Source organism: Cnephaeus nilssonii (assembly GCF_951640355.1).
Source record: "Cnephaeus nilssonii genome assembly, chromosome: 24".
Classification (NCBI taxonomy): domain Eukaryota; kingdom Metazoa; phylum Chordata; class Mammalia; order Chiroptera; family Vespertilionidae; genus Cnephaeus; species Cnephaeus nilssonii.
Genome location: NC_137095.1, coordinates 15,260,218 through 15,283,978, shown reverse-complemented (window position 1 = coordinate 15,283,978; position 23,761 = coordinate 15,260,218). Strand labels below are relative to the sequence as shown.

Below are 23,761 nucleotides of genomic sequence, written 5' to 3'. Positions count from 1 at the left end.
GCTTTTTGTTATTCGTTTATTTAAGAAAATTGTTTAGCCTACTGTTTGAGAGTTGCTGACCCCTCACAGAACACAGACTCGCCCACCCTCCCTTCCTTCCCGTCCTCCGCACTGTTCCGTGTCCTCATTTTCTCTCCGTTTCTGACAGAGGAGGAGGGCAGAGACTTGAGCTGCATTGTTGCGTCTCTTGTGCAAGTGATGCTGGATCCCTACTTCAGGACCATCCCCGGGTTCCAGAGTCTGATCCAGAAGGAGTGGGTGATGTCGGGGTACCAGTTCCTGGACAGGTGCAACCACCTGAAGAGGTCGGAGAAGGAGGTAACACAGCTCATGCTGACACCCGTCTGCGGGGGCGGGGAGATGATCCCCTGGGACGGACGGGGCTTTCTAATTTTATTTTTAATACATTTTTATTGATTTCAGAGGGGAAGGGAGAGGGAGAGAGAGAGAAACATCTATGATGAGAGAGAGAATCATGGATCGGCTGCCTCCCGCACAACCCCCACTGGGGATCGAGCCCACAACCCGGGCATGTGCCCTGACCGGGAATCGAACCCTGACCTCCTGGTTCATAGATCGATGCTCAACCGCTGAGCCACGCCAGCCGGGTGACGGGGGGACTTTTTAAATGCTGCACGTAACACGGCGCAGCCCGCAGTCCGGGACTGACGAGTGGATTGAGCCCACGTGGGGATGTGCTGCAGGTCATGTCACTGCACAAGTGGAATCTAAAGAGTGGCTGTGGCGTTTCTCCAAGTTGAAAATACTTGAAGAGATGCGTTCCCTCTTCCGCAGAGCAGACGGCCAGCACGTTAGGTTGTTGGAAACCCCGCTTGGCAATGTCACGTTTTCGTACCCCGGGCGCCTGTGTTACGGATGGGGGGCTTGTCGCAGACGCACTGCGCCCGGCCGCAGACCCGGGCGGGGCTTTTCCATCGCCACGGAAACATTCCAGGCGCTGGGACCGCCTTGACGGGTCAAGGGCGCTGCCGCTGCCCGGGACACCGTTAAAAACGGGGGAACCAGAATGGAAGTGCAGGGGGTCATGCTGGTCAAGGCTGGGGTCAGTGCCGCCTCGGACCCCTCGCGGAGCTGCGAGCGGCCCTGCAAGGTCTTGTCGCCGGGCTGTTTCCGGAGGAGGCACCGTGGCTGTCCGTGGGGCCCGGCCTGTGGCCTGGGATGCCCGTCATTTTCTGAAACTCCGGGACGTTTCTGGAAGCCGCGCCTGCAGGGTCAACCGAAAGCTATTTACGGAGTCGGGTTTTGGGTGGGTGTCCTGTGGGTTTTATGTGCTTAATCAGTGGGTCGGGCGAGGCTCCCGCCCAGTTCCGTTCCCGTGCTGCGGGCACACGCCTGTTGGTGCGCTGCCTCCTTCGCACGCCTCGGGGAGTGCGGGCTGCGGAGCTCGTCCCCCGAACGAGCTCCCCGGGGGCGACAGGAGCTGCTTCATCCGTCCTCGGACCCTAGCTCAGCTGCGGGCCGGGGCTTTGGGCCAAGGGTTCTGTCAGTCATGTCTTCCTCACGTCAGCGATGAATTTGAAGTGTGTGAAGCGAAGGACGCGGTTAGTAACCCCACTTCTGGTTCCACGTGCCAGTCGCCGCTGTTCCTGCTGTTCCTGGACGCCACGTGGCAGCTGCTGGACCAGTACCCGGCCGCCTTCGAGTTCTCCGAGATCTACCTGGCCGTGCTGGGCGACAGCACCCGCATCTCCCTGTTCGGCACCTTCCTGTTCAACTCCCCGCACCAGCGGGTGAAGCAGAGCACGGTGAGGGCGCTGCGGCGGGCGGCGCTGCTGCTAACACTTTATTGAGAGCGACTCGAGGGACAGGTGGCTGTGCATTTCAAATACGTCCCTTAAAACTGTCCCCCTCCCTGCACTGCGGTCCCTGGACAGGCGACGTGGGCTCTCCACTTAGATGGATGGCAGCGGCTCCATCCAGAGGCAGCTTTAGTTTTAATTTTTTAAAAAAATTGTTTAAAAAAATCTGTATTGTTGAAATATTACATATGTCCCCCCTCTCCCCTCACTGAGCCCTCCAGCCACCCTTGCCCCCTGCCCCCTGGCCCAGGCCTTCACCACCCTGTTGCCTGTGTCCATGGGTTATGCATATATGCACGTCAGCAAAGACAGTTTCATACCTGACAGGTAACCGCATAAATGTATGGTCATGGGCTTACGGGGTAAGAGGCTGCAATTGTAAGACAACGTGGACGTTTGCGGTAGCACATGCGGGAGACCTGACTTCTCATAGAACACCCCCGTGGCCCAGGGGGCCAGCTTCCTTCCATCTTCAGGAAGAGCATGTGCTCGCTCACGCAGGGTGTGATGTGTCCTCGGGCCTGAGGTGCCCGAATGGAGGGAAGCCGTGCCGCGCTCGTGGGCCGCGTGGCTCTGGGTCTGACAGTCCATTGTGTGGTGACGAATGAATGGCCCATCCCAAACCAGGAACTCACGGGAGAAAGCCTTTGGTATCTTTTTCAGAGATTCAAACGTTCTATTTTGCAGGAATTTGCCATAAGCAAGAACATCCAGTTGGGTGATGAGAAGGGTTTGAAGTTCCCCTCGGTGTGGGACTGGTCTCTGCAGTTCACCGCGAAGGACCGCACCCTCTTCCACAACCCCCTGTACGTCGGGAGGAGCACGCCCTGTGTGCGCAACAGCTCCGTGAAGGCCTTCAAGCGGACCAAGGTAATGACGGGCACCCCGGAAACTCCCGCCACAGCACAGCCTTACACGTCAGCTCCCTCCCGGGACGAGTCTGCAGGGCAGGCTTTGCGGGATCGGGCACTTTTTACCCGATGTGACTTTCCTCCTCGGCACCGGAGGCCCCCGGAGCGTGGGCAGCGTCTGAGAGTCAGCGGGTCACAGCTCTGGGCCTGGGGGCCCCGCTCCCGAGACCCGTCCACTGCCTGATGTTCCTTCTAGAATCAGCCAGGCTGGATTTGGTCCAAGCCAGAAATGTTAGAAATTGGCACTTAGGCAAAGTAACGGCTAGCTGTCAGCGCCCACCCGTGCAGGCTGGTGGGGTCCGGCCTGGGAAAGCACCCCCAGTGGAGGAGCGGTGGAGGAGCAGTGCGAGGGCAGGACCTCAGTCCCCCAGGCCGAAGCCCCACCCGTCTCGTAGCCCCGAGGGTTTACTGCCGTCGCACCTGGGCTGTCTTTCTAAAGGGAAGCCGGACCGTGCTAACCTCTCTCTCCCTCACAGAAAAACTACAGCTCCACCCTGCGGGGGGTGCCGGCCTCCCTCCGGAACGGACTCCTCGGTGACCAAGAACCACTCCCACGGAGGAACTCACTCATCTTGCAAGCGAGGCCGGACCCGCCTCCGCACGCCGAGGGCCAGGACGGCGGCCTGGAGCAGTTCTTCCGACAGTGGCTTTGCAAACCGGCCGACCTGCACGGCGTGCTCCTGCCCCATCTGTCGGGCACGCACATAAAGCTCTGGAAACTGTGCTACTTCCGCTGGGTCCCCGAGGCCCAGATCGATCGCGGGGGCTTCATCACCGCCTTCCACCGGCTCTCGCTGCTGGCCGACGAGGTGGACGTGCTGAGCAGGACGCTCCGGCAGCACCGGGCCGGCCCGCTGGAGGCCTGCTACGCCGAGCTGGACCAGAGCCGGATGTACTTCCGGGCCCGCGGCCCCCACGACACCTCGGGCACGCCGGAGTTCCTCTCCTCCTCGTTTCCCTTCTCCCCAGTCGGCAACCTCTGCCGGCGAAGCATTTCAGGAACGCCACTGAGCAAGTTTTTAAGTGGGGCCAAAATCTGGCTATCTACGGAGACACTGGCAAACGAAGACTAAAAAGGAGTATTTTCTGAACATTTTGAGGAGCTAGGAATGTTTTCCCTCGGAATTAAGTTGCTAACCTAGGCATTTGAAGCCCTAATAATTTTATATGTAAGAATAACCGTTGAGATTTGCACTAATGTTGGAAACGTGCTGAGTTGTGTTTCCCTCGCTGTTTCTAGGAGACAGGCATTCATTTTGGTCTCGATGTCCTTTTCCGTTGTCTAGGTCCGGCTCACTGCTGATCTGCAGGCAGGCATTCCACACTTACTACTGTGATCACGTGAATCAGGTGGTGTCCGCACCCCTTCTCCCGCTGCCTAGGGAGGGTACCCGACCCTCCGATGAGCAACCAGAGAAGCACAGGTCAGGAGAGGACGAAGTTAGTGTGTAGCCTCTTTTCAGGGAGCATCGCTAACCCCCAGCAGCCATCAGGAGGTATTGGTGTCTCTCTCTGGTACCTTTCTATCGCCTCTAGTTGAACTCACCGGGGATCAATGTCCAGCACTGTAATTGATTTCCATCGCTTTGGGACCGGAGATCACTGTGTCTTAAAATCGTGCGTTTGCCCTTACCTTCTTAGGACTAGCCTTAAAACGATATGCACTGTGAACTTTAAGAAGCATTTGCTGTAGATAACATAATGGAACTTAGAAGTGCCTTTGACGCTAATATGAAGGTATGAGTACCACAGTTAAATAGAATTTGTTTTTGCGGTTAGAGAGTTCAAATCCCACTGCACATTGAAACAGGCTTTTCACACTAAGTAAGTTCATGCCAATAGACAGGAGTCCCCAAAGCCACGTTCCGTCCCTCCGGAAGTCCCCAAGGACACAGCAGGTCTGTGGGGTCCAGGCCATCCACACTGAGCCCGCCCCCAGAAGGAGGGCTTTCCCCTCCAATGTCCAGTGTGGTCCACTGTGGACACTTCCTCTGGGAAATCACTAATGGGGTCCTGAGTCAGGCCACCAGCACGAAAGTCCCTCAGACAAAGTCTTTTTTAAAAAAAAAAAATTTTAATTGATTTCAGATAGAAAGGGAGAGAGAGCGAGTGAAACATCAGTGATGAGAGAGAACTATTGATCGGCTGCCTCAGGCACACCCCACACACACACTGGTGATTGAGCCCGCAACTCAGGCATGTGTCCTTGACTGGAATTGAACCTGGGACCCTTCAGTCTGCAGGCCAGCACTCTATCCACTGAGCCCAATCAGCTAGGGTTCAGACAAAGTTCGTAAAACGCTTAGGAGTAGAGAACAAGAGTAGTAAAAATGGCCACTGGGAATCCTGCCACTTTAATAAATAACAAGAGGCCTACACACACACACACACACACACACACACACACACACACACACACACGGCTTTTGATAGCAGTATCCAGAGGGGACGGGCAGAGGAGTGTTGGTCTGAAGCTCCCTTGTTTGAAATTGTGCGCGAGAGCCAAAGCCGCGTGGCCAGAGCCCAGCTCACGCCGGCGGTGACGTCAGCACCAGGCCCCCAGCACCCTCATTCCGCTCAAAGGGTGAATGTTTCCAAGTTTGGCTGTGACTTTGTTAAAGCTGCCATCCTAAGCTTTTATAAATTTTTTATAGTACAGCGTCTAGTTCGCTGACTTCCTTTTCTAAAACAGGTGTTTTCAAAAGTATGTTTTACCTTTATACGTCACAGATAGCTATTTCTATTGAATTATCTGCCTTTTATAAACTTAGATAACGTGTCTGGAATCAAAGGGACAGACGTTCCTGCTGTGTCTTAGGAGATTCATCTGGCGGACACACCCCGTGTTCCTGCCAGTCCGTGGCCTGGGGGAAAAGGGCTTTTCTCCGTTGACATCAGTAGCAGTCATTGCCATTGAACACTTCACAGACCTTTTGGGGAGCCTGTCCCACCCCCCGTAGGACACACAGCGATCGCCCTGCCACGGGACACGACTGATCCTTCCTGCCACGAAGCTGCTTCCTTACGGTGACAGAGCGCGAACTGGTGACCTCTGGGGCGGGCTCTGATTCTCACTTCTCATCTTCTTCCTCCGCACGTTGATTTCAGCTCCTTCAGTAATGTTTTGATTTGCAACTTAAACAACTAGGTACTATTAATACTGTTTCGATAGGAAATGTCGTGTTTTTGTATGATAATCATATGTAAAGTATGGTTTCTCATTGTATCTTGCTGGACAGTTGTGTCATGATTATTGTGCCACAGCTCACTGGGCAGAATATGAAGAACAACCGTCACAGCCTAAGTCCTGGCCCTCGCCGCTGCCCGGCACCTCGGAGCACCGCGGACGGGGCGACAGGTCCCGGGGGTTCCGTGCGCCGTGCCAGAGAGCGCCCCACTCGGCCCGCAGCCCTGCGTGCGAAGCCTGGGCCGCGCCATCGCAGCCTGGACTCTGGTAGGAACGTAAAGATGTACAATGTCTTCCTGTTACTTCGTGATGAAACCAATTTTAAAACCAAAAACGTCTAACTTTATTTAAGAAGTCTGTTAACCGGGGCTAACGGTGGGCACCACGGGCCCCACCCTGCGGCGGCCGGCCTGCTGTCCGTCACTCAAGCAGCTAAACGGGACTTGGCGAGAAAGCTCAGCCTTGGTGCCCGGAGGGACTGACGTGAGGGGAAGCAGAGGAGCCGGGAGGGAGGCCTTGTTCCAGTGAGAGTGAGGGCGTTCTGGCCGCGAATAAACTCCACAGAACCTGGTCGTGGTGTCCGCGTGGCGTCATCCACAAGGGCAGTGGCTCAGGAAGCCAAGGCGTTTCCTTCCAGCCGTCCGTGTGTGTGAGTGTGTGTGTGTGTGTGTGAGTGTGAGTGTGTGTGTGTGTGTGAGTGTGTGTGTGCGTGTGAGTGTGTGTGTGTGAGAGAGGGAGAGATGCACTCAGCATTCCTGCTTCTAAAGCTGAGTGATCACCGACACGTTTAACGCCACTTCAGAACCAGCTGAGTGAAGGCCATGTGGGTATGAACGGACCATGGCCTGACCTGCCATTCCATCTAATAAATTAAAAGGCTGGGAGTAACATTCCCCGATGGCCCCAGGACTCCTGCCTCCTGGGCCTGCCGTCGGACACGTCGCCTGCCTCACACCTCCCCAGCTTGCGGCTTCCCACTGGCGGAGCCCAGTCTGAACCCTGGCTGGTTTGGCTCAGTGGATAGAGTGCTGGCCTGCAGACTGAAGGGTCCCGGGTTCAATTCCAGTCTGCACAGAAAACTGCCCCATCTGGTCACGAGGATGCTCCCAGGAAGGACGGAAAGGGACTGGCCCCTGATAAAGATGGTCACTCCTTTGGCGACGCAGGCCCAGTGAATAAGAGTGAGCATTGACCGATGTACTGAGGAACTTGCTCACAATTGGTGTTCTAATTGCTAAAGAAATCAGAATTTCCACTGCTATGCCCTTCTTGGATAATTATAAAGCGAGAAGGAAACCTTGTGCGAGCTACTTTTATAAAAGCTGTGAGTCGTCTCCTTTGTTGTTGGTGGTGGTTTTTTGTGGTTTTTTTTTTTTTTGGTTTTTTTTTGTAACTTAGATGCCTCCAATCCTAAAATGGCCATGAAGGTTTTCATCTTTTCATAAGTTCACGGCCTGCTATGTGGCATCAACGCATGTATTCAAGCCAGTACCAAGTTTACCATCAGGTTTATTCGTGACAGTACCAAAATCACATTTAAATGCAATTGATTTATACTCATGCTTTTGAGAATCTCAGACCCGCATGTGACAGAGACTCCCACCCACAGTTCTCAGTTCAGGCCTTTGCTCTTAGCCCCAACGGCCGTGACGTGGCAGACCTCGACGTCGGCCCCCAGCCTCTGCAGCTCATCCAGCCAGACCATCTGCTTATGCGAGAGGCGGTCGTTGGGGCCCTTGACTTCCACCAGCTGGAAGAGCAGTTTTCAGGGGTTAGTCTCCACGGAAACAGAACCAATACCCAGAGTGGCTGCCACTGGGTATTTAAATGGCTCATCCCACTACACACTGTCGACATGTAAAACCCCTGCTCTGAAGAAGACAGTATTGAGAGAGCGAGAAACGAGCCATAGGTGGGCGAAATATATCCGATAAAGGACTTGTGTCCAGAATGTTTTTCTCAGTCACAAAACTCACAAGAAGGCAACCAAACCTGAGAGGCAAGGGAGGTGCCTCGCCCACACCACAGCTCCCCGGCCCCCAGCCCCCGGCCCCCCGGTGTGCACCCCCACAGAGGTCTCCCTTGCGTGTGGGCTGTCCCTGGTGACTCACTCCTAACAGAACACAGCACAAAGGATGGGATGGAAGGGGGACCAGGTGAGGAGAGACTGACTGTGTGCTCATACACGCTGCCCCATGGAGAGGCCCACGCGCAAGGAATGGGAGGCCTTTGCCACCCGCCACCGAGGAGCCCTGGCCCTCAGTCCAGGAGTTCTCTAGGGATTCAGTCTTGCCAACAACCAGGCGAGAAAAGGCTAGACTGTGGCCGTGGATGAAGCCGCTAATCAAGTTACAGATCCGACCGTCCACTCTGGCCCCACTGACCTTGAAGCGGTGATCTTGGGAGCCCCACACCACCAGGTCGGGGAGGCCGCCTCGGCAGTGTCGGAAGTCCTGGGCCAGGCGCCGGCACACCCCGCTGAGGACGGGCCCCCCCAGGCAGGAAACGAGGTCCTGAACACACAACACACGGGTCAGCAGCCACTCCCCGGCGCCCCAGGCCCTGGAATACTCCCAGGGATCCCGAGACGGGAGGACTCCGTGGAATCCCACTGGTGAAAATCCCCCGGCAGCTCTGCCAGCCAGCTTTCCTCTGTCAGTCACCATCTCCGCCCGCCGGGAAAACCCTGGGGGCAGTGAGGAAGCCATTTGGAATGTGACAGCGATGACCTGCAGAGGCCAGCAGCCACGGGGACAGCGTCCTCACTGCCGGGGCCAAAGGTCAGACAAAGGGAAGCTGTCAACTCGGGAGAAGGCATAACCGGGGCTTGGGTGCCCTGACATGTCCCCATGGATAACTGGCATCGGGGCTGGGATACTGTCACATACACACATGCACACACACAGATACATATGCATGTGTGTATACACAGATGCATGCATGCAAGCACACATACACATCCGTGTGTGTGTGTGTGTTGCGTGCAGACTTTCACCTGAGCTTGCTGCAGAGAAGTGAAGCGGTCCCAGCTGACGACGGACGCCGCCCTGCCTTCCTGGGCCTGCCACGTGGCCGCCACCCAGTCTCGCAGGCGCTCCGCGGGGGCGGCGTGGATCAGCTGCAGCCTGGCCTCGATGGCCGGCCGCCTGCTTGCGAAGAAGCTGTCCGTACACAAGTCCAGCGGGAATGCCTGGTGAGGACCGACGCGTCAGAGACCATTCCACACGTGACACCCGGACACGGGCCCATCTGGCTAAACGGGCGCGTCCTTTTTCTCAAGAGGCATGCACACAGCATGGGACTCTGGGCACAGGCGGCAGCACCTGGGACGGCACCTGGCGCACACCTGGACCCGACGGGCTCAAACACGGTCCAGGCTGCAGATCCACCACCGTTTCTAACGGAACGCTGCGACTGGAGTGAGCACCGTGACAGGAGACCGTAACAGGCAGGCGTCGAACGGCCGCCGACACGGGGCCCAGTGGGCGTGAATCACGGACGTGCAGACGCGTCTGCTCACCCAGCGAGCACCCCCTGGGCTGGAGCCGGACCCGTTACCTGGTAGGCGTTTCTGAAGGCGTCTGCGATGCCGTCCATGAAGATGATGTCCCACAGGAGGAGGCCGAACAGCGTGATGAAGGTGGAGCCTTCCCCGTGAATCCCTGAGGAAGCCACACACAAGACAGACCCGTGTCTCCTTTGGCTGAACACCACCACCACCACCAGCCTCCTCGATGCTAAGGGAACCACAGAGCCATCTTGGATTCAGATGCCACTCTCATGCCGTTCCTGCTGCTTTTTTGCTTTTTTTTTTAATTTTACTGATTTCAGAGAGGAAGGGAAAGGGAGAGAGAGAAACATCAATGATGAGAGAGAAGCACTGATTGGCTGCCTCCTGCACGCCCCACACTGGGGATCGAGCCCACAACCCAGGCATGTGTCTTGTCTGGGAATCGAATTGACCTCCTGGTTCATAGGTCGACGCTCAACCACTGAGCCACACCGGCCGGGCTCATTTCTTATATTCCGTGGCTTACCTACGGGAGCCAAGGCGGGTCTCAGTAACCCTGGGAAAGTCACATGCACATGTCAGAGCCGTGAAGAAGTGGTTCTCAAAGTGCAGTGCCGCGGAGCAGCGGGGTGATGCCACCCACTTCTTGGAAAGGGAGACAGAGCCCTGCTGGTCCCTGACTGATTCCCGCCTCACCTGGGAGGAGCGAGCTCACTCTGCAAGGAATGCAAGTCCCTGCTCTTTCTAGACCTTCTCTGGTGCCCTGTGCTGCCACCCCCGGGCCTGTCTGTCCTTCAGCCCGACCCAAGGCCTGCCCCCGCTGTCGGCGGCGACAGGTGGTGGGCGACAGCTGACGTCACGGTGACCGGGGGCCAGGAGAGATGCCGTGCGTTAGTTACCTTGGTCGAAGCCGCTGCGTCTGTAATGGTCCAGCGCCAGCTCCTCCACGGAGCACAGGGCAGTGGCCGGGGCGGCGGGCCCCCCGGCCTCCATCACAAACACGGACTTGCCCATCCCGAGCTGCGGGCACAGCCGGCCCGTGATGCTCACCTGAGACGGCGACAGAACGGCCATGAGCCTCACTGCAGCTGCAGGGCGCAAACCTGGGGACCCCCCGTCCCACATGCCCACCAAGCTACCCATTCTGAGGCCGGGTGACCCCCACAGTGGCACCTCCCAGGTCACTGCCTCGGCCCGGGGGAGATGTGGGCCCAGAGCTGCTCTCCCGGCGCCCTGACCGAGAAGGTGACACGGGCAAAGGCTGTGAGCTTCTGACCCCGGGGATTTCCAGGAAGTCGCTCAACCCAGGGCCTGAGCAAGCCCGCCTGCCAGCCCGGCCCGGCCTAAGGCTACCAGGCGGCGACACCCGAATGGTTCCTGGCTGCCTCCACTCGGGAAGACCCCACAGGACGGGGACTCACGTGCTTCACGTCCTGCACGGTGACTTCCGGCAGCTGCTGGAGGAGGTGCCGGTACCTCCGACAGCTGGGCGACGCCCTCAGGCGCACGGCTCTCTGATACAGCGACAGGCGATGCCCCGTCCTCACCTCGGGGTCAGCCAGCCCTTCTGCGATGCACTTGATCGCCTACAAAGAACGGGGTCCCGGAAAGGGGGCGGGGGGAGGTGTCAACGCCTGAACCTTTGTTACAGTGAAAGAAGCAGCAACCTCAGCACAGCCTCTCCCCCGGGGCCTGGTGGCCGGCAGGTGCTTTCTGCTGCTATTTTGGCCAAAGCACCTCGCCCTCCTCCGGGAGAGAAAACAGCTCCCGCCCGCCGCTCTCGGCCACGAGGCGCCTCTCCAGGCGGAGGCAGAGAAAACACTCCATGCTGTTTCCAGGCCCAGGGCCAGTCTTTCCGCCCCATGTCACCCTGACGCACTTCATGTGCTGCCGGGAGAAGCGGGCTCCCAGGGGCACAGCCCTCCATTCATGGCCAAGGCCAGGCTGGCACGGAGGCGGGCGGGGCTCGGGCGGCCGCACAAAGGGCCACTGTTGCCACTGGGCAGGGACGCAGCTGCCACCGCCTTCGGAGGCCCCACGCTGCTTGGCGCAGAAGGTCCCCCCACGTCCCGGGTCCCCGCCAGAGAACACCAGCGCCCGGGAGAGCAGGCGGCCTGCTCAGAGGCGAGGCCCGGCGCTTCCCCGAGGCAGTGATTCACCAAGTGCCTGCACGGACTCCCAGCACCTCGAGGCCCCGTGCAGCGGGGGACAAACCCCCGTTTCCAAGCAGAAAGCGCCTGCTGAGGGCCGAGGCGTCCAGCTCTCCTGGCCCCTGGCCCCTGACCCGTGATCAGTCCTAAACCCCAGCACAGGCCCCACCGCCAGCCCCGCTCCCTTCATTGTCATGCTTGGGTTAGCGACCTTGTTATTTCTTTTCGGGTTCGGACAACACGGACAAAGGTTTACAAAATGAATGGCCGGCGCCAGGGGCGGGCTGGAAGGGGTCAATGGAAAAGGGGGACATATGCAATACTTTCAACAATAAAGATTAAAAAAATAATAATAATGTCCTGCCTGGCCGGTGTGGCTCAGTGGTTGAGCATCGACCCATGAACCAAGAGGTCACAGTTCAATTCCTGGTCAGGCACAGGCCCGGGTTGCAGGCTCCATCCCCAGTGGGGTGGGTGCAGGAGGCAGCTGATCCATGATTCTCTCTCATCATGGATGTTTCTCCCTCTCCCTTCCTCTCTGAAATCAATAAAAATATATATTTTTAAAAACATTTGGTGTTTAAGGTATTAGCTGTTGGCCCTCCCATCGAATGACTGAGTACCGGTTCAAGGCGTTTCAAGTGCTGGTGGAGGTTGAGAGCCAGCCGGTCCCACCACCGGCCTCTGCTGTCGGGACAATAGACTTTCTGGGACAAGAGCTCCTCCAGCTCCTGGACCGCTTCCTGTGGCGACAACGAAGGAAGCTCGTTAGACGCGCGCGCACCGGAGGTAAATAAGGCTGGCCACGGATGTGCAGAGCCCAGCTCCATCCTGCACGGAGGCCGCGGTCGCCCCGGAGTGGCCCGAGCTCCCCGAGGCTCCCCACTTTCCACCAGGTCCCCGGCCGCCTGTGAGCACTGCACGACATCGCTGCAGACAAGTCACCGGCGGGCCACACAGGATCCAGCTCAGGCAGCGAGCCCTGGTCGGGGGCCATGATCCCACCCGATCCTGGAACCCAGCAGGTCACCCTGGGAGGAGTTTGGGGCGGGCAGGATCCACATACACACAAGTGTGGGGTCCACAGACTCCCCAGAGCCCCGCCCACGGATCCTCTTGGGATTCGGGGACTCAGGTGAGGAACCCAGCTTTGGCATAACCTCTGAGAAACGCCATTTTCCAATACAGGATGCCGAACGTGACAGAGGTCACCCTGAGCCAGCGCACGCGGCTTGGCGTAACAAAGGACACCACCGCATTTCGGGTTTGTGACTCAGTTATGCCAGACGGTCCCTGACAGCCGTCCGGGAGACACGGCAGATGTGGGGCCTCCCCTCCGAGCTTGTCGGAGGCCTCCCCGGTGCCACACGAGCTCACATGACCCTCAGGTTGGACTGGGGCACACTCGTCAACTCGCAAAACAGCTGGCCACCCAGCCACCTTCCCACCGGCCCAGGAGCCCGCAGGCCGCCCACACACGTGTCCGTGGAAAATGCCCTCCGCAGCTCGCCGCGGACACATCCCCAAAAGCCGGGCAGAAGTCCGTGTCCTCACCTCATACAGGTGGAGTCGCTGCAAGATCTCCACGGCCCGAGACAGGATCCTGGTGTACACCCAGCCGACGGTGAAGCAGCGCAGGAAGAGCGGCAGGTCCTCGTGGCGCCTGTGGGGAGGCGTGCACCGCGGTTCGGTCACCGGTGCCTTTGCCGGGAGACGGGCATGAGCGCACACAGTGGGCTGAACGCATATCTTTTAGGAAAATGTATCTATTTGCGATGCTGTGGCCTGTGTGCGATGCCTGGCTCCCCAGCTCCATCCCCAGGAGGGCCGAGCAGGAGGCAGGCGGGCAACGTGCCGCCCTCACATCGATGTTTCTCTCTCTCCCTCTCTCTCTCCCTTCCTCGCTCTCTAAAGTAAATAAACAGCTGAAACCGGTTTGGCTCAGTGTATAGAGCGTCGGCCTGCGGACTGAAGGGTCCCAGGTTCGATTCCGGTCAAGGGCATGTTCCTTGGTTGCGGGCACATCCCCAGTGGGGGGTGTGCAGGAGGCAGCTGATCGATGTTTCTCTCTCATCGATGTTTCTAACTCTCTATCCCTCTCCCTTCCTCTCTGTAAAAAATCAATAAAATATATTTTTAAAAAATAAATAAAAATAAATAAGAATAAAGGATCATGTGCTGTGACCTTGAAATTTGGAAGGAAATGTTCAATTCAGTTGATATATATATATATATATTAGGAGCCCAGCGTGCAATTTGAAATCGCGCGGCGCCACCCACCCTCAAGTCGCCGGTCTGGCCTTGACTCCCTCTCCGGCCCTTGAAGCAGCAACGGCCACTGCTGATCAGGCCCTCCCCCAGTGCAGGCGTGTGGAGGTCCCTGCTGCCCCGCCCCCAACACTGCGCACGCAACCTGCTCCAGTCCATCGACCCGTTAGGGTGTCCCGGTTAATTAGCATATTTATCTATTTTATAGATATATATATTTATTGATTTCAGAGAGGAAGGGAGAGGAAAAGAGAGACAGAAACGTAAATGATGAGAGAGAATCGTGATCGGTTGCCTCCTGCATGCCCCCTACTGGGGATGGAGCCCGAAACCTAGGCATGTGCCCTGACCGGGAATTGAACTGGTTCATAGGTTGATGCTGAACCACTGAGCCACACCAGCCGGGCCAATTCAGTTTTCTTTTTCAGAATAACCTATGTTTGAATTTCCTTTGAGAGAACAGGTCTGGCACGCGGGCTTCCCAGGACATCTGTCTGCTGCTGGGTTCCCCGCACATTGAGTTCGGCTGAGCAATAGGTGGGGAAGCCGGCACCCCGGGATGGCCACCAACAGCTCCCCCCCCCCCGCCCCCGCCCGTGTGCTCACATGACTGTGTGTTGCACAGGGATCTGCATCATATGAAACCCCCCAAACTCAGACCTTTCCTTCTATTGATTCTGTGCAGAGCAGCTCGGAAAGGCGCCTCCATGGCAGGGCTGACCACAGAACAGAAGCAGAAGGTGCTCCATGAAGACCGTCACCCCACGTGGCAGGAACAAGCCGGTCAGTGAGGCCCTTCCCAGACCTCACCTCAGGGAAGGGTGGTGTTTCAGCTCCTTCCAGTCCCTCCTGGCGCCTTGACAGAGCGCGTGAGCTTCCTTCCAGTTCCCAGCGGCCATTGCGGCGGAAATGTCACTCAGCGTGTGGGCGGCGGCTGCGTACCTGGGGGAAGATCCCACGCCATCTCAGCTTCAGACGCGAGTGAGCATTCACGGGAAACACTTGCCCCTCCCACCAGACCCAGTTCAGAAGGGCGAACGCGTGTCTTTCAAAAGAATGGGAAGGATTTAAACTTTATTCCGGTAATAACTGAACCTGTCGCTTCCCTGGCGTGGCCTAGAACGAACACAGGGGACGAGAGCGAGAACAGGGTTCCCACCGCGCGGTGACGTGACCTGTCCCATCGTCTACCTGCCATACGGATGGGCCGCTGTCACTCAGAGGACTCGGGCAGCCCAGAAACCTGCTCTTGCCAGTCACACCAAATGTCCCCTAAACCCATGTCCCAAAACAGACACGGGGAGTTTCTGTCTGTCACGGGCCGAGTCGGGTATAAGCACGTACATTGGCATTAGCTTTGTCGGGAGTCTGATTACCAGGAGGGCACTCACCTTCAGCCTCATGTGTGTGCCAACAACAGTCACAAGGCAGGTTTGTGCGAATGTCTACGTTTTAAAAAATGCTCCCTGCCATTATGATCTCTGAACGCATAATAATTTATTATATGGGATATGCACTGAGTGGCCAGATGATGATGATCTCTGAACACATAATAATCTGGCCACTCAGTGTATATCCTATGTAATAAAAGGCTGATATGCAAATTGTCCCCTCGACCAGGAGTTCGACCAGCAGGCAGGCCGGCCAACCGCCCATGTCCCCTCCCCCTGGCCAGGCTGGCCGGACCCCACCCATGCACGAATTCATGCACCAGGCCTCTAATCCTACATAATAAAATGGTAATATGTAAATTACCATCACTCCGCTACGCCCACGATTGGGCCAGCAGGAGGCGCAGGGGGCGGGACTCAGGGTGGCCGGGGTAGCTGATTGGGCCAGAAGGACGCTGAGCTCGCGGCGGCGCCGCGAGCTCAGCGTCTGTACCATGGCTGCCAGAGGCTTTCGGAAGGCCTGGGGTGCCTGCGGACAGCCAGCCGGACAGGTCCCCCGCGATCAAAGGCCAAAGCGGGGGACCTGGCCGCCTGTCTGCTCCGGCGCAAGGCCTTTCGAAAGCCTCCGCAGCGCCGGAGGCTTTCGGAAGGCCTGGGGCGCCTGCGGACAGCCAGCCGGACAGGTCCCCCGCGATCAAAGGCCAAAGCGGGGGACCTGGCCGCCTGTCTGCTCCGGCGCAAGGCCTTTCGAAAGCCTCCGCAGCGCCGGAGGCTTTCGGAAGGCCTGGGGCGCCTGCGGACAGCCGGCCGGACAGGTCCCCCGCGATCAAAGGCCAAAGCGGGGGACCTGGCCGCCTGTCTGCTCCGGCGCAAGGCCTTTCGAAAGCCTCCGCAGCGCCGGAGGCTTTCGGAAGGCCTGGGGCGCCTGCGGACAGCCGGCCGGACAGGTCCCCCGCGATCAAAGGCCAAAGCGGGGGACCTGGCCGCCTGTCTGCTCCGGCGCAAGGCCTTTCGAAAGCCTCCGCAGCGCCGGAGGCTTTCGGAAGGCCTGGGGCGCCTGCGGACAGCCGGCCGGACAGGTCCCCCGCGATCAAAGGCCAAAGCGGGGGACCTGGCCGCCTGTCTGCTCCGGCGCAAGGCCTTTCGAAAGCCTCCGCAGCGCCGGAGGCTTTCGGAAGGCCTGGGGCGCCTGCGGACAGCCGGCCGGACAGGTCCCCCGCGATCAAAGGCCAAAGCGGGGGACCTGGCCGCCTGTCTGCTCCGGCGCAAGGCCTTTCGAAAGCCTCCGCAGCGCCGGAGGCTTTCGGAAGGCCTGGGGCGCCTGCGGACAGCCGGCCGGACAGGTCCCCCGCGATCAAAGGCCAAAGCGGGGGACCTGGCCGCCTGTCTGCTCCGGCGCAAGGCCTTTCGAAAGCCTCCGCAGCGCCGGAGGCTTTCGGAAGGCCTGGGGCGCCGGCGGACAGCCGGCCGGACAGGTCCCCCGCGATCAAAGGCCAAAGCGGGGGACCTGGCCGCCTGTCTGCTCCGGCGCAAGGCCTTTCGAAAGCCTCCGCAGCGCCGGAGGCTTTCGGAAGGCCTGGGGCGCCGGCGGACAGCCGGCCGGACAGGTCCCCCGCGATCAAAGGCCAAAGCGGGGGACCTGGCCGCCTGTCTGCTCCGGCGCAAGGCCTTTCGAAAGCCTCCGCAGCGCCGGAGGCTTTCGGAAGGCCTGGGGCGCCTGCGGACAGCCGGCCGGACAGGTCCCCCGCGATCAAAGGCCAAAGCGGGGGACCTGGCCGCCTGTCTGCTCCGGCGCAAGGCCTTTCGAAAGCCTCCGCAGCGCCGGAGGCTTTCGGAAGGCCTGGGGCGCCTGCGGACAGCCAGCCGGACAGGTCCCCCGCGATCAAAGGCCAAAGCGGGGGACCTGGCCGCCTGTCTGCTCCGGCGCAAGGCCTTTCGAAAGCCTCCGCAGCGCCGGAGGCTTTCGGAAGGCCTGGGGCACCGGCGGACAGCCCGCTGGTGCACCAGGTGCATGATTAAATCATGCACTGGGCCTCTAGTATATATATATACACTGAGTAGCCAGGTTATTATGCGTTCAGAGATCATAATAATCTGGCCACTCAGTGTGTATGTGTGCATATATATATATATATATATATATATTCTTGATTTCAGAGAGGAAAAGAGAAGGAGATAAAGAAACACCAATCAGCTGCCTCCTGCATGCCTTTACTGGGGATCAAGCTCGCAACCCTGACTGGGAACCAACCGTGACCTCCTGGTTCACAGGGTGACACTCAACCACCTCAGCCACACGGGCCGGGCTGAGCACATGCTACGTTCTCTGTAGAGCCTCAGGGTGTGTGCACTGTGAATGCGGGCTTGTGCTGCGGCTGGCAGAGGAGTGAGGGAACTTGCGTGAGGGCGAAGCACCCAGCGCTGACCTGAGGAGGTCGTCTCTGTCCTGGAAGACCCGGGCGTGCCGACGGACCGTGTACCGAGGGAAGGCCATGCGGCCCAGGTTGACCAGCAGCACCGTGGAGAGCTGGCCCTGCCCCCCGCAGGCGGCGTCCTCCTCCTCCGGGGAGTCGGTCAAGGAGAAGAGCAGCAGGACCCGGGAGAACACGGCCCGGGGGCCTCGGCACACTCTCAGCGACGGGCCCGCCAGGTCCTTGGCTCTGAGACACAGAGGATGACACGGACATCAGATGATTTTCAGGTGCAACAGAACTGGGGGGAGCGGGGGGGAGTGGTGCTCGCTGTTCTCAGCCTCCAGGCGACCCACCCTCCTGCTGTGTGACCCTGCAGCTTGTCTCCCCATCTCTGGGGCCCAGAGCCCCCCAGGGACTCGGGGTGGCCTCAGCGACATTTCCTTTCCCAGTGGTTTCACGCACCGGGGGCTCCAGGAGAGAGCAGGATGGGGCTGACGCTGGTCGTGACTGTGTAAACTAGAAGGAAAACGCGTGAAAGTATCGCCCGTTTGACATTAGCGATTCTCACTCCAGGGACAATTTAGACTAAGTATTATGCTTAATGGAGAGTCCCCCCCTCAAAAAAAAAATTTAAAAATGACTGAATCGTTTACTCTTACATCCTGCGAGAACAGTAGTTAGAACTGCATTTTTCTTGAATAAAAAATACCGGAATTTACCAGAGGCCTATCGCCTGCATTCTCTCGCCTCCCGATTTTCCGTGGCCTCAGGCATTAGGATGGTGTCGCAGGAATTATGAGTAACAAGCCATGAAGGAATCCAGGCTCGTGGAATGAACGAGGGCTCTCCCCACTCCCCAATCGCATTGCAAAGTGAAATCAGTGATGACAGTTCAAAAGCAGGTACTGCCTGTCAGAGGTTAGTGTGCGCGATCAGGATTTCTAAATGCTTTCACGGTGACAGGAGCCAGCCAGACCTTTTCAAGATGACCGCCCCGACTCCGGGCGGGTTCCTGCCCCAGGCGCAGACGGCGGGCTGCCGGGCCAGTCTGAGCAGGGCCTCGGCCAGCGGCTGCTTTTGCCCGCCGGGGTGGCCCAGGTGGAAGGTCTTCGCCAGGGTCCTCAGCTCAGGAGCGGAAAGCAGGTCAAGCACCTCGGGGAGTTCTCGCAACTCGGATTCTGAAACGGTTTTTCCAGAAGGAACATTTTAAAGGGTCACAGCATGTTCTAGCGGTACTGGCTCTAAGGAGGCATCGTGAGGTGCACGTGAAACGGAATTCGCGGTAGAAATGTCCGTTTGCCCAACCAGTGACCTCAGGGTATGAAAGACAGAGAACTCAGAGAAGGTATAACAGACCTACTTCTCACTAGAAAGGAACGGAGATCTGCCCTGGCTGGCGTGCTCAGTGGTCAGAGCGTTGGCCCGCACACAGAAGGGTTGCGGGTTCGATTCCTGGCCAAGGGCATGTATCTGGGTTGCAGGTTGGATCCCCGGCCCCAGGTCGGGTACGTGCAGGAGGCAACCGATCAGTGTGTCTCTCTCACATCAATGTTTCTCTCTCCCCCTCACTCCCTCCCTTCCAATCTCTCTAAAAATCAATGGGAAAAAATGTCCTTGTGTGAGGATTAGCAACAACAAAGAAGAAAACAAGTGCACTCTCTCATTACCCTAAAGGCAAAGAAATGCAATTCCTCGCGTCCTGTTTCCATCTTACATTTCCTTGGATGAACCGTACCTGTCTGCAGAAAGCCGGCTTGCTCCAGTTCTCCAACCACGGGCGCTAAGTCAGCGGCGATCTCTTCATATTCCAACTTATGCCTCTTAATCCAGCCAAACTTACGTTGGAAAAGTCTGACGTATAACTTCTGAGCGCTATCTGCAAGCAGGTGACAAAAAAGAGGGGAAAGTGTTATCTTTCTTCTCCAAAACAACGTACAGGTTATCATTTGCTTTTTAAAACCGAGGTAAAATATACGCCACTAGAAATACATATACGCCTCCTCCCCTGATCTCCCCCCGGAAGTCTTTTCTTCCTGCGGAAGATGTAACGTGTCTGAAACAGAAAGTCCCCATGGGGAATGTCTCTTTGCTTGTGTGCTTGCCCCCCAGGGACGGGGAGATCGCCCAGATGGAAAGCCCGGGGCCAGTTCTGCCACTTGTGAATTGTGTGGTACTCTCCTGAGACTTCATTTTCTCTCCCACGAAAGGGAGGGGGTGGCCCTGGCCAGGGTGTTGCTCAGTGGTTAGAGCATCGGCCCGCACACGGAAGGGTTGGCGGCTTGATTTCCAGTGGGAGCACGTGCAGGAGGCAACCCGTGGATGTGTCCCTCTCACATCGATGTTTCTCTCTCTCTCTCTCTCTCTCTCTCTCTCTCTCTCTCCCCCCCTTCCACTCTTTTAAAAAATAATGGAAAAAAATATCCTTGCGTGAGGATTAACAACAACAAAAGGGATTCCTTAATAATTCCACCGTGTGAACTTAAAACAAAAACCTTCCCCTTTAACGTGAGTAGTAACGTTCCGGGTTTTTAAACAGCTCCTGAGAAGTCAGACCTGGCTACGCAGCACCCAAGGTCAGTGTGGCCTCCTCGCGAGCTGTTCCCGCCTCGGGAGGGACTCTGTTCCACCTCGGCCCCTTTGGGTAAACAGTGCGGCTGTCACAAGGGCGGCTTTTGTTGCAAACCTGGACCTCTGGCCCAGAGCCACCGCCGGCGGCCAAGCAGCCGAGGCCCAGGCTCATGTTTTTAAATGGACCGATTTAGCTTGGACGCTTCCATTTCCTCCACGCCCAGACTCCGAGAGGCCGGGTCCAGGAGCCTAAAATATTGCCGGGGGGGAAGCCTGCTTCAGTGTCCCGTGGTCTGCTCTCTCCTTCTGCCTTCATTCCTGAGGACAGGCTGTGCAGAAACCGAACAGCTGCCTTGGCCCGAGGGGCCGCTCAGAACGCAAAGGGCGCTTTGCGAAGGCGCACTGTCACGCTTACTTTTTTTAAAAATATATTTTATTGATTTTTTACAGAGAGGAAGGGAGAGGGATAGAGAATCAGAAACATCGATGAGAGAGAGACATCGATCAGCTGCCTCCAACCTGGGACCCTTGAGGCTGACACTCTATCCACTGAGCCACACCGGTCAGGGCTCACTCTTACTTTTTAATCCAGAAAAGGCTGTTTGCCACCTGTCAATCACATCAATAAATTCTGCGACTTTTAAGAGTGTAACAAAACCAATTTCACCGTAGAATAATGGGTATAAAGGAGAGTTTAGTTCCTATGGCATCTCATCAGCATTATAATGAAAAGATGATGAACAAAACATTATTGGAGCCCGGCCGGTGTGGCTCCGTGGTTGAGCATCAACCTATGAACCAGGATCCTGGTCACGGTTCGACTCCCGGTCAGGTGCCCCGGTGGCAGGCTCGATCCCCAGTGTGGGGCGTGCAGGAGGCAGCCGACCCACGATTCTCTCTCATCGTTGATGGTTCTCTCTCTCTCTCTCCCTCTCCCTTCCTCTCTGAAGTCAATATAAATATATTAAAACACAACATTATCGGAGGGCCTGCTGGATACATATGAAGGCAGGATACTCCAGGCACAGACCTCACAGGGCACAAAAACCCCGCTTCTTTTCCATACCTGTCCTTCCCTGGAGGAAGCCATGGGAAGACTGGTTCCTCTGAGCCCTCCCAGTTGATTCTCAAAACCACACTGACGCCTTGTGGCCACTAGACTGCTGCTCGTCACATCCCGGCCCGAGTCCGGCCAGCAAACGGGAGACAGGAGAAACCCCGGGAGCAGGTGCTTACGATACCTGACAGCTGATGGAACTTGGTGACAATCCCCTTCTCCTGCTCGTCGAACAGCATGCTGTCGTCCTGGTTCTCAAAGACGGCTCCCAGCACCAGCAGGAAGCTGCGGAGGTAGTAAGGGTGGCGGGCCGGCGCGGGGGCTGCTCCCCCAGGACCGCCACAGCTCGACCCCGGCCCCGAAGGGACCCCGCCAGCCGTCTCATCCTCTAAGCCACCGCCGCCGGCACCTTCCAGAGGGAGTTTGTGCAAGTTCCTCCCCTTGGCAGCGTCCTGCGCAGAACTGCGAGATTGCGCCTCCCGAGGGGACAGCTGCGTTTTAGATGCCGGAGCCTCCGTCACTCCGACCTCTTCACCAACACCTGCCTCCCGTGTCCCGGCACCTTCACCATCGCCTCGCTCCATCCCCTCCTGCTTGGCCAGGCGGTCCCCGGGAGCGGACGGAGGAGGTCGTCGGGGCGATACCACGGGCGCATTCTCTGGGAAGGCAGGAGCGAGGGTGGGCCTGCCCCCGTCCTGGGGAGGCTTGGGGTTTGCAGCTGCCGTCCACGCAGCACCTTGGACAGTGTCTTCCTCCCTCAGAGAATCGCAGGAAAGCACGTTTTCCTTTTGGGAACTGCTCCCCACACCCCCATCCTCGTCCTCCGCCTCCGCAGGGCGCCCCACCATCCTGACCGCAGCAGTGTGACCGGCCACGGCCTCCTCCTTCTCCACGGCCCCTCTCGCCTGCACGCATCTTCTGGATAATTTAGACGCCAGGCTGCCCAAGGGAACCACTCGGACGTCCCGAGATGCCAGCTCCGCGCCTCGATTTGGGCACGCGCCGTCCCCAGTGCCTTTAAAGTAGGGGCTCGTCTGCTTTTTGACGCCCCTTGTTGCCGAGCCGCTTTGGTCGGGGGTTGAGTTTGTCTTGGATGGTGAGGACTTCTCCGGTGTTACCCCCACGGTAGCATCGGTCACTTCTACGGGGGCCTCTGGAGTGACGCCATCGCGGTGAGCACACAGGTCATCGAGGTGCCGGTTGAAGTCATAGCGGGGCACCATTTGACGGCACACCGGGCAGGCCAGTTTAGCCGGCGGCGCGTTGTTGAAACACAGAACAATGGGCTTCGGTCCATTTTTGTTAGTTCTGCTGCTGGACAGACTTCGACGGGGCCTTTTCCTGGCCGGGGATTTCCCTCCGGGCATCATGAGGCCTGGAGGACCTGGGGGGGTGCCAGGCGGTAAAGCAGAGGGGAGCCCCGGGGGAAGGGAGCCGTGGTTTGCCTGGGCCTTCCCTGGCTGGACAGAGGGAAAGGCGGGCTTCCGTTGGCCTTCATATTATTCGCTCAGTCAGCTTCCCGCTCCTGCAAAATACAGCACGTGCGGCTCAGAGGGGCGCCAAGCGAGCTGGAAAGCCTGCACCGGGTGTCGCTCAGGACAAGCTGGGACCGCGACCGGCAAAGGTCCCCGTGCAACCTCCGTGCGACCCGCCTGCGGGGCGGCCGGGGACGGGGCTCGGGTGACCTCCCGGCCCTCGCTCTGAGCCCCCCAATGATCCGTTTTTTAAAAAAGGGACGATGAGCCGAAACTGGTTTGGCTCAGCGGATAGAGCGTCGGCCTGCAGACTGAAGGGTCCCAGGTTCGATTCCGGTCAAGGGCATGGACCTTGGTTGCGGGCACATCCCCAGTAGGAGGTGTGCAGGAGGCAGCTGATCGATGTTTCTTGCTCATCGATGTTTCTAACTCTCTGTCCCTCTCCCTTCCTCTCTGTAAAAAAAAATCAATAAAACATATTTTTTTTTATTAAAAAAAAAAAAAAAGGGACGATGTGACTACACCCGGCCCCTTCTTAAAACCATGGCGTCGGCGACTGTTTCCAGGAGAGGGGACGGCCCGGGTCACTCCTGCCTGCACCCCGGGCGCGGGGTGAGCCCGGCCCTTCCCTCCCGGGGGCCGCGTCCGCGCGCCTGGGTGCACGCCTGGGGGTTCGCCACCGCGCGGGGGCCTCCCCGCTTCCGCCCCCCTCCCTCCCTCCCTCCCTCCCTCCGAGCCCGGCCACCTCGCGCCGCCCGCTCCCCTCCCTCCAGGCCCCGCCGCGCCCCCTGCGCCCCGCACCTCCCTCGGGCTCCGCGCACCGCGCCCAGGCACAACCAGCCGATCCCCGCGGCGCGGCGCGCACAGGCTCGCCCAGCGGAGGCCCGAGTGATCGATCTCTCCCCTCCTCCTGGGAGGCAGGGGTGTGCTGTGCTGTCCACGCCGCGTTCCAGGAGATGTGACCCCAAGCGCAAAGGAATGATACAAGGCAGTCGAAGTCGGTCAGGTC

The 23,761-nt window shown here is 58.2% G+C and overlaps 2 protein-coding genes across 6 annotated transcripts in view; one reads left to right on the top strand and one right to left on the bottom strand.

Annotated features, from left to right (window-relative positions):
* MTMR10 (myotubularin related protein 10) overlaps window positions 1-7,275 on the top strand; it is a 30,363-nt gene extending 23,088 nt beyond the window's left edge. For both annotated transcript variants that reach the window (XM_079763953.1, XM_079763954.1), the window contains exons 13-16: window positions 149-318; window positions 1,596-1,766; window positions 2,508-2,690; window positions 3,208-7,275. In XM_079763953.1, the coding sequence (XP_079620079.1) occupies window positions 149-318; window positions 1,596-1,766; window positions 2,508-2,690; window positions 3,208-3,804 (1,121 nt within the window). In that variant the 3' untranslated portion in view covers window positions 3,805-7,275. The remainder of the gene's footprint in view (window positions 1-148; window positions 319-1,595; window positions 1,767-2,507; window positions 2,691-3,207) is intronic.
* A 134-nt stretch (window positions 7,276-7,409) lies between these two features.
* FAN1 (FANCD2 and FANCI associated nuclease 1) lies at window positions 7,410-23,604 on the bottom strand. Of its 4 annotated transcripts, none has more exons than XM_079763952.1 (13): window positions 21,462-23,091; window positions 19,388-19,528; window positions 18,629-18,830; window positions 17,665-17,898; window positions 14,658-14,789; window positions 13,134-13,242; window positions 12,203-12,322; window positions 10,851-11,015; window positions 10,329-10,479; window positions 9,477-9,580; window positions 8,914-9,108; window positions 8,303-8,431; window positions 7,410-7,668 (listed from the first exon to the last, which is right to left on the bottom strand). In XM_079763952.1, exons 1-13 carry the CDS (start codon window positions 22,645-22,647, stop codon window positions 7,531-7,533), a joined length of 3,006 nt encoding a protein of 1,001 aa, XP_079620078.1. In that variant the 5' UTR covers window positions 22,648-23,091; the 3' UTR covers window positions 7,410-7,530. The 4 variants fall into 4 exon arrangements, with proteins under 4 accessions (XP_079620078.1, XP_079620076.1, XP_079620077.1 ...); XM_079763950.1 differs by adding an exon at window positions 23,554-23,604 and having other exon boundaries at window positions 7,527-8,431; window positions 21,462-22,802; XM_079763951.1 differs by adding an exon at window positions 23,498-23,516 and having other exon boundaries at window positions 7,527-8,431; window positions 21,462-22,802.
* Window positions 23,605-23,761: the final 157 nt, after the last annotated feature.